At 35.6% G+C, this 10,223-nt stretch overlaps 2 protein-coding genes across 2 annotated transcripts; both read right to left on the bottom strand.

Annotated features, from left to right (window-relative positions):
• Positions 1–4,282: 4,282 nt before the first annotated feature.
• LOC123903901 lies at positions 4,283–6,791 on the bottom strand. The gene has a single exon (XM_045953586.1). It carries the CDS (start codon positions 6,497–6,499, stop codon positions 4,646–4,648), a length of 1,854 nt encoding a protein of 617 aa, XP_045809542.1. The 5' UTR covers positions 6,500–6,791; the 3' UTR covers positions 4,283–4,645.
• A 2,123-nt stretch (positions 6,792–8,914) lies between these two features.
• Positions 8,915–9,727, bottom strand: LOC123903900 (ATP-dependent DNA helicase PIF1-like; the record flags this gene model as incomplete). The annotated part of the gene is made up of 1 exon (XM_045953585.1): positions 8,915–9,727. A coding segment is annotated over one exon (813 nt), but the record flags the coding sequence as incomplete, so codon positions are not given.
• Positions 9,728–10,223: the final 496 nt, after the last annotated feature.

Below are 10,223 nucleotides of genomic sequence, written 5' to 3'. Positions count from 1 at the left end.
CTAATGTATCAAAGCTTATTTGCAGTAATCATGATTAAGCTGCGGACTCTGAACAAAAAATTATTCAAGATCAACTCATGTGAAAGCTCTGAACCAAATATAAGGTTGAAAGGCCTTGGCGTTACCTGTAAGTCTTACGAGTTGGGTACGTCAGAAAAAGAAAATAAAATAAGGTTGAAAGGCCTTGGCGTTACCTGTAAGTCTTACGAGTTGGGTACGTCAGAAAAAGAAAATAAAACAAGGTTGAAAGGCCTTGGCGTTACCTGTAAGTCTTACGAGTTGGGTACGTCAGAAAAAGAAAATTAAACAAGGTTGCAAGGCCTTGGCGTTACCTGTAAGTCTTACGAGTTGGGTACGTCAGAAAAAGAAAATTAAACAAGGTTGCAAGGCCTTGGCGTTACCTGTAAGTCTTACGAGTTGGGTACGTCAGAAAAAGCAAAATTAAACAAGGTTGCAAGGCCTTGGCGTTACCTGTAAGTCTTACGAGTTGGGTACGTCAGAAAAAGAAAATAAAACAAGGTTGAAAGGCCTTGGCGTTACCTGTAAGTCTTACGAGTTGGGTACGTCAGAAAAAGAAAATAAAACAAGGTTGAAAGGCCTTGGCGTTACCTGTAAGTCTTACGAGTTGGGTACGTCAGAAAAAGAAAATAAAACAAGGTTGAAAGGCCTCGGCGTTACCTGTAAGTCTTACGAGTTGGGTACGTCAGAAAAAGAAAATAAAACAAGGTTGAAAGGCCTTGGCGTTACCTGTAAGTCTTACGAGTTGGGGGCGTCAGAAAAAGAAATTAAACAAGGTCGAAATGCCTTGGCGTTACCCGTAGGGAGCGTCAGAAAAAGATACAGCGAAGAAAGGCGAGATTATCAACACCGCCAGAAAAAGCTTATACACAACCAAAGCAAGGCGATTCATTATAACGCCAAATCATTTGCAACCACCAAAAGGCATCAGGTATAAAGTTATTCATAAATGATATATAATTATATTTAAAGTGCTAAAGACATTGCAGGTGCAAAGTTAAAAATTTCAAAGGCGAGATTATTTTCAACACCAAACACAAAGTATAACGGAAGGGCGACTCCGAGCAGCGCCAATTCTTTTTAAATCGCCAAGAAGTTACAAAATAAGGCGTGCAAGCCTGGCAGTACGAAAATCAACTACAACAAAGAAGTGGCGAGACAGATTACGCCAGAATACTTACAATCCTCAAATATAGAGTGTCAAAGAAAATAAGAAACTCATGTTGAGTAGAAGAAGCAGAAGTATAGACTAACAAAGTTACTAGCCACAAAGTTTCAATTTGATTTCAAGAAGACAAGGAGGGACGAATCGCGAAAGATGAAGAGGCGAGATTGGTGACAACGCTAGCTTGAAAATGCAAATACAATGAAAAAAGAGGAAGGGCGACTCGCCAACTTGCTCAAAGTCGCCAAGAAACAATGACAACAATATTCAAAGCCACAAATGGCGTACATCAAGATATTCAAAATTCATAGAAGGACGTACAAATTAGCTAAGAAATATCAACAACAAAAGGAAGGATAAGGCGACAAGCAAACGAAGAATATAAGTCGGCAACAAATAGGCGACATAGAACAACGCCGAGGCATAATAATCGCCAAGTGATTTCAATTAAAAGCACTTCGCCTTCCCGAAGCCTCGTGCTTGGGGGGCTGTGTACCGGGCCATGGACCAAAAGGTGATTTGTTAAGGCCCAATACAAAGAAAGCCCAATGGGAGCATCTAAAGGAGAAGCATGAAAACAACCATGAAAAACACATGATAAGCATGATCCACCATGACTTGGAGAAGAAGGAAGAAACTTGGAGAAGAAGGAAGAAGCTTGGAGAAGAAGGAAAAGTAACCGCCCACTACCCATGAATTCCTCTCCAAGTAAGGCGGTTATCAAGCAACAAGAAGGAGATATTTTGTCTATAAATAGGATCTTCTTCAAGAGAACAAAAAAACTCTGAGAGGGAGAAACCACCATTCTTTTATTATTGTAAAGTTTATCAATTTCTTCTCTAAGGAGAGCTTTGTATTTCTATCATTATCAAATAATACAAACCCCCTTGTTTTTTACAAGAACCGTACCTAAGTATCCATACAAGTTATACGCAGTTCTAATGAATCTATCAATTAAAAAATATTATATCATTTTAATAGAATTTAAGTTTTCAAAGAATGGTGGTAGCATACATTTCAAACACCATCTTCTTTAGCTGTCGATTACAAAATTCACAGCTTCTTGTAAACTTAGAGCTTCAGCTAACACCACACTATCGGATCCCTTACGAAATTCCCTATCCAAGACCAAGCCTAGACCCCAATGACCATCTTATTAAGCATGTTAAAGTCTTATATTTATTGACATAATCACAATGTAATAAATAAACATTTTTATTTAAAGTGTGTACTGATTTAACAGTGTTGTATTTTTTCAAATGCTATGGTGGTGTGGTGAGGTTATTGTAATTCCTCCGTCGCTTTTTTTGCTCTTTGAGGTGTTTAGGGGTGTGGCCAGAAATAAAAAAACTCCGTCAAGGTTATTTATTAATTTGGCATGCCATTCTTTGGGCTCTTTGGAAGGCACGTAATAATTCGATGTTTGCAAATGTTCCGATTGTTTCAAGGATATAGTTGAAGAGATTAAAGTTTTGAGTTGGAAGTGGAGTTTAGTTCGATTGAAGACTTCACCTTGCATGTTTTATGAATGGACTTGGGACCCGGGAGAATACCTTTTGCATTAATCTTTCGGTGTTGTTAGGTGGTGGTTGGATTGGTCGGGTGTTGCTGTTGTGTCTGCGCTCATTTTGGAGTGTGCGTAATAATATTTGCAGTTTCAAAACAAATAATATATAAAATATAATGCACACAATGTAAATATGTCAACAAAAATAATAGCTTTGGCATAAATATTTGTACTAAAAAAACAAATTAAAAAATATAAATATATATATTATGCAGATATAAGGCGGGTGGGTACTAAGGTACTAATATCCGCATTCATACCCTCTTATTTTTGTGGATAATTACTCATACTCATATTCATAATGCGAGTTTTTACCATATCCACTGTATATATTTTTTGCCGGTACTGCATGTTGATCCATTAGCTATCCCTAGTGAATATATGTAGAAGCACAATTTTGTTCTTCGGTATGATGTTACGAGTCATATTATGAGTGTTATCTTTCACCATCCTACCGATCCTACTTAAAATTCCATGTTTGACTATATTGCTCATCAGGACTAGTGCAGACCTCAAAGTTCAAAGAGCGCTTACACAGTTATTTACCGATTGCCCACCAACGAGTTTTTAACCCTAAGAGTAGGAGTTGACCTCACATCTGTGTTGTGTATGAGTCAGTTCCTTATCAGTTATACCAAACCAAGTTTTTATTATTATTTGCTACTACAACAAGGAGGATGTGTATACTCTGTTGGATTTGGAGTTGGTTCAATATCAGTGTGAAGGAGATCGTATAACTAGCTAAAATATGTAATCTTGACAGTTGAAGTCAACTGTCAAGATTAAGTACAGGGTAAAGCTGCGTGGAACTCTGAAGCACACATACTTCTCCTATTAAGAAGAAAGATCATGATGCTAAGAAGGAAACTGTTTTGGCACACTAAAAGGTAAACTTAAAGTAGGAAAACACAATTTTGCAGAGTAGAAATAGGTCACACAACCGGGTTATGAAAGCAATCAGCAACCTCATGTGATTTTTTTGTATACTGAGATGCAACAATTATCAGAGATATAGAATGAATGGTTTCGGCGGAATTTATATTTACAAAAATAAGAGACTTTTGCAAATGCTCCTTTGCAATTGCTTGCTGCTACTTTTTGAGAAGCACAATTGATAAAATTTCATATATCTTACCTTAGCATATATCGTGAAAACAGACCAATATAATGTCCGGGCCAGCTTCAAATTATCTCCTTCATATCTGGCCTTCCCCAATTCTACTCTGCATAAGATACATGAGGAGATATAGCACAATACAATCGGATATAACGGGAATGACTGATTGTCTGATTCCTGTTTCTGTATAAGAAGTTTATATGACAACGGTGATCATCGTCATCTTCTGCATTGGTCGTCAAGATATTACAAGGGGTGAATTTTGTCTGTCCACATACAATTCCAAAGACTAAGAACAAAGCACATTTTGATTAACAAAAAATCACAGTTTATATGTTGACCATTATTCAAGACACGAGGTCAGAAATAAACTGGTAAAAATACTTCAAATTGGGCGAAACTGCATGGCACATTCTTTGAAGGAATAAAACCTCAAACAATTCTATCATGTGATAAGAATTTGCACTGTCAAAATGTGATGTAGAGATCATACTCGATGAACAAAATAAATACACAAACAACAAATTTGAATGACTAAGAAAGTTAATTATCCATTATAAATAATCTCTGCACAACCACACCCCATTAACTAGTTTCATGAGGGGGGAAAGGGATAAAAACCAGCCGAGGCTGAAAAGCTAATGTATTTTTTTGAACTATGTTTTGATTCTATATAACAAAACCCCCAATCCCAAACGAGTAGGCTGTAGATGCAACCAACTCAATAATATACCGATGAACCTGAAAACAAAGGGTCTACAAACAGATGAATTTGTGCTCAAGGAATATATGACAATGGTTGAGAATTCCTTCCTGCATGATACAAATTGAGGTGGACAATCGCCTTTGACACCAAATCTCTTATATGCTGAGGAAGAGTTGTTCTATCCGCACCCTCTAGAGCCAACAATACCCGCGCTTGTTCCAAGGACTCGCTGCTGCCAGCATGTAGTGCAAGGTAGCAAAGGAGAGTTAACGCATGATGCATCTGGTTAACTTCGTTACTCCTCAGCAGTTTCATCACTGCCGGAACTGCATCTAATTCAATTATTTTCTTAGAATGCTCGACATATAGGAAATTATCTGGAGAAGCAAACTTGGTAAGAGCAACGGCTGCTTCATCTGCTACATTTGTATTTTTATTACTCAGCTGTGCTACTAGAGGTTCAATTACTCGAGTCTCCCTAGCAGGAAACGTCCTAGCCAACGAACCAATAGACTTTATTGCCGGAATCTGCATCGACGGGCTATCAACCTCTTTAATTATCCTCAAAAGCTGTTCCACAACGGCTTTAGCAGGAGGGGAATTAGTCTTAAACGCAGCACGTCGAAGATCAGCATTCAATTCAGCCGCAGCCGTTATCTCCATTATAGTCATCAAACAATTCTGCTGCAACTCACCCTGTTCCTTCTCAATAATCTTGGCCAAACAAAGCATCCCTTTAGTCTCAGTTATCTTCCTACTATTCGACACACTCCCCGCCGCAAGCATCCACAACGCCTCAGCACAGCTAACTTTAAGCTGAAGCTTCACAGCAGGATCCTCATTCTCCCTCTCCTTCCTATAATTCCCACCACGACTACTTCCCTCCGTATAATAATACGAATTAGAATACGAATTCGCAAACTGTCGACTACTACCACCAGTACTAGACCTATCCGTCGACTTCTTCCCTAACTCCTTATTAATCTGAAAAATAGAATGAATACTCTGCCTACCATTACTCAACTGACCATTACCCAACTGCTCATCCATAAAAGTATCAAACGATAAAAGCGTAACAAGCGGTCTAATGGCATTCTCCCTCGCAAAATCCTCTTGAGCAACAGGATCATGTCTAGCCATCCTAGCAACTAAATTAGCCGCTAACGTTTGAACCCTAATCGGCGAATCAGCAAGAACTTGAACAACAGCAGGAACACCAACTTCATTAACAATAACCCTAACTCTGTCCAAATCATTAGCCAAATAACACAAACAAGTAGCAGAAGCAATTTGAGCAGTTGGTGAAGTAGCTTCTTTAAGAAGCTTCAAAAGTGGTGAAACACCACCTTCTTCAACAATAATCTTCTTATTCCTATCATTATCTTGTGCTAAAGAAGCAAGTTCATTTGTACCTTCAATTTTATCATTCAATTGACCCATTTGAATTGAACCAATAAAAGACCAAACCCAAGAAAGAATAGGATCATTACTTGCAATTGGAGGAAGTGCTAAATTGATTCCACTTCCACTTTCACCATCAATCATACTTAACAACCACTTCATATCACCAACAGATGCATCAAGATAACTCAAAACTTTCCGAAAATCGGCGGCGGAGACGATTGTAACAACACGATGAAGGATGCTACGGCGTTTACATTTACGAACTAAGGTTAAAGCACGTTCAAGATTTTTTGCTGTTTCGGCGGTTACTCGTCGGACGGGACGTTCGTAAAGAGGAGTTGTGGCGGCGAATCGGACAACTGTTCGGAGCATTTGAAGGAGACGTTCGACTTGTTTCCAGACATCGGAACATTCGGGTTTGAATGAGTCGGTTTCGTCTACTGCTAAGCGAATTCGTTCTGCTATTAGAATTGGATAGGATAATTCTTCTTCTAATCGTTTTCCTTCCGGTGCCGACGACATGTTCGCCGGAATGAGGAGGAATTGGGGAATTCGTGATGGTCGAGGATGGGTTTTGGATTTTGGTGAAGAAACGAGTCAAGTGAGTCACCGGTGAGTCAGGTGGAATCCGAGTTGGGATATGGAATAAGAGTTTTTTTTTTTTAGATTCTTCTCTGACTGAGCCACGGATGTTTTCTTTTTCCTAATTAAGTTTGTTTGTCTGCAGAGACAAACGTCATCTAGTTTAAGTTTAAGTAACGTTGTTGTTCGAAATGGAATTACTCTTCTTTTTTTTTTCTTTTTCTCATTAAGTTTGTTTGTCATCTATTTAAATTGTCTACTCCATTTAATAAATTTATTGAAAATGTATATAGTTCGTATTATAGGTTAAATACATTAATTATTAAATTAATTGATTTTTTTTTTAATTGAGTTTTTTTTTTTTGAAAAGACAAACGTCATCTAGGTTAAGTAACGTTTTTGTTCGACATAGAATTACTCTACCTAAATTGTCTACTCCATCTAGTAAATTTACTATTATTAAATTTATTGAAAATGTATCTAATCTATATTATAGATTAAAATAAATACATTAATTATTATATAAATTTAAAAAATAATTTTTTTTGTAATAAAGACCGTAAGTATAAAAATATTGTAAAAAAAAAAGTATAAAAATGTTTTTCTTTAAAGAACAAAATTTAAGTCATGATGCTCTAACTAGTCGAAAAATGATTATTCTTATTGTAAGATTAATTTTTATGGAATGCTATGTAAACAACTAATTTTGACAAGGAGAAAAACAACTAATGAGTTGAATGTTCAGGGTTCAAGTTCTGACAAACAGAAAAACTAACATAATTATAATATATTGACCAGTAACAATTTACCTATAAAAAAAAACTAATTTTTACAACTTTTGGGACAACTTTGTTTTTCTCCTTTTCTTATTGGTCAAAAAAATGGAGAGAGAATAAAAATATAACGTGAGTAAGAGAGATAAAGTTGTCAAAAAAAATTGTCAAAAGTAGTTATTCAAACTAGCGGTCAGAGAGGGCGCCTTCCGCGTTTGTCTATGTCTATTATGCAAACTTATGTAAAAAAACATGTTTTATGTTTTGGTGAGTTTGTTAATAAAAGATTTTTGCTGCTAAAAAAAAGACATGCCTTATTTTATAGTGGGTTTGTTAATAAAAGATTTTTGCCGCTAAAAAAAAAATCAAGGGTATTTATTTTTTTTGACTAAAATCAATGATATTGTTAGTATTATGAAAAATTCACACCAAATTTTTTTTGTATTCTTTTTATATATAGTATAGATAACATTTTTTTTTTAAGTACAAAGAGACCTAAGCCCAAAAAGAAAAGCTAACAAGAAACTAACCGGGAGAAAACAACACCTCTAACATCATCGGAAACATACCGAAAGACCACCATCAGTGAATTCATCGTGTCCTAGTACGGAGCAACCTTGTCCTGCTATGATGTCAGCGTATTTATTAGTCTCCCCATAATTTCAAACAATTTGTGCATTATTAAAAGAATCTTAAATTGAAATTTGTTTGATTAAAATAAGTTATTAAAAACAAGCTTATATTAATCAAATCCTAATTTTACTTAGAATAGTTTATTTTTTACAATACTACAAAATAGAATAGAATTAAAATTAATTTTACTTATATTGAGATCCAAGAGTATTGAACGCAATTTCTTTTTGATTTTTTTATGTTACCATTTTTTTTAAAAAGCTAAAATAGTCCATCCAAATTGACACCACAAAAAATCGAACCTGAGACCTCAAGAAGGAGCATACTCTCCCAGGTCCCAAGTCAATAGCACCAGATCAACTCAAGTGAGTTATTTATGTGACAATTTTATAAGTATGAACATTCTGTCTTTTAGTAATTTCGTACTAATCTTCTTCAAAAAAGTAATTTAGTACTGATAATTAATTTGTATTGGGAACTATTATAATAGTCTAAGTTTATATATTTTAAAATCTAGTTATAATAATTATTTAATTTATTTTTTTAACACGCACGCCCACGCGAGTGCACGTACGCACACGCGAGTGCACGCACGCATGCACATACACACACACACACTAAGTTAAAATAAAATTTGTGCCCCAAAAATTTGGGTGCTCTGTGCAATCGCTCCTCTAAAACACCCTCCAGAACCCTTCTGGATTTACTAGGAGTACAAAGGAGAAAACCCTAACAATCAGACACCAACGAGAAAATTCAGGAACAAATCATAATAATATTAATTAACTAGAACATCGACCCGTGCGGTGCACGGGTCTGATTAGCTGTAAGTTATATAATGATTAAATAAGATATGATAATTCCAATAATGTAAGGTATATGAAAAAAGTTGAGTAACATTAAACGATAGTTCAACAATTATTTTGGAAAAATATTCATACAAAGAAAATTATGTTATATTACGGAAGACTTCCTTATAGACCACATTCGAAGTCTTAGTCGTATCTTCACCGTCGTCATCGATGATCAATATTTTTAATCCTTTTCTAGAAGTAACTCTTGAAATTGCAACATACAACTTACAATGTGAAAACACTGGCGAAGGAAGATATATCCCAACATGCTTTAAAGATTGTCCATGACTCTTATTAATAGTCATCGCAAAAGAAATCATTATAGGAAATTGTCTCCGTTGAAATTTAAAAGGAATTCTCACGCCAGATGGTGTCAGAGAAAATCTAGGTATGAAAACCTGATCACCAATATTACTTCCTGAAATAATTTTTCCTTCAAGAGCAAGTTTTCCCAATCTCGTAATAATAAGTCTTGTTCCATTGCATAATCCTAATTTTTGATTCAAATTTCTTAATAGCATAACTGAAACTACAACTTTAAGTCTCAACTTGTGATTTGGAAGTCTCGACGTAGAAATTGTGTTAAAAAATTCGGGAGTATGAACATCATCCACTGTTTGACCGTCTACATTTTGTGTGAGTGGAGTATCATAACTCAAATATGTTTTTTCTTCACCAGGAATTAAATCCAACATATAATCATTTATTGTGTCGATTATTGAATTTTTAGGAGCTAGTATAGCTCTATTTTGAAAATACGTTATATCGTTCATGTTTTGTAAAATTTGGGGATAAATGCTTTCAACGATAGAAGCAAGAGGATCACCTGAATTTGGAATTAATAAATCTGATGGAATGTCAAGTTCTAAATCATCGTCGTTGTCATCTCCAATTTCTCCATCGCCAACACCCAAAACTCATTCAGAAAACAATCTTCTTTGTTCAACGTCTGCACTCGAAGCACCACCGAGAAGCCTCATGTTTTTAATCAATGTTAAAACTTCCCAAAATTTCCAAAAAACCGAAGAATTAATAGTAGCATGAACAACTTATGGCATTGAACCTTTGAGTATTACTGGTAGAATTTGTCTAAAATCTCCGCAAAAAACAACAACTTTTCCACCGAAGGGAATGTGTTTATTTTTTTCATCAACAGACTTGAGAATATATTTTAAAGTTCGATCAACAGCTTCGAAACAGTTTTTGCATCATTGGTGCTTCATCCCATATAATGAGTTTTGCTTTTTGTATTAATAGCGCCAAAAGGCTTTTAGGAACTATGGTACATGTTGAAAACTCGTCAACATTTAGAGGAATACAAAACCTTGAATGTGTTGTTCTACCGCCAGGTATAAGTAATGCAGCAATCCCACTTGAGGCAACTGTTAAAACTATCTCACCTTT

The sequence above is a fragment of the Trifolium pratense genome, linkage group LG2, assembly GCF_020283565.1.
Source record: "Trifolium pratense cultivar HEN17-A07 linkage group LG2, ARS_RC_1.1, whole genome shotgun sequence".
NCBI classification, from domain to species: domain Eukaryota; kingdom Viridiplantae; phylum Streptophyta; class Magnoliopsida; order Fabales; family Fabaceae; genus Trifolium; species Trifolium pratense.
This window is presented reverse-complemented; position numbering and strand designations above follow the sequence as displayed.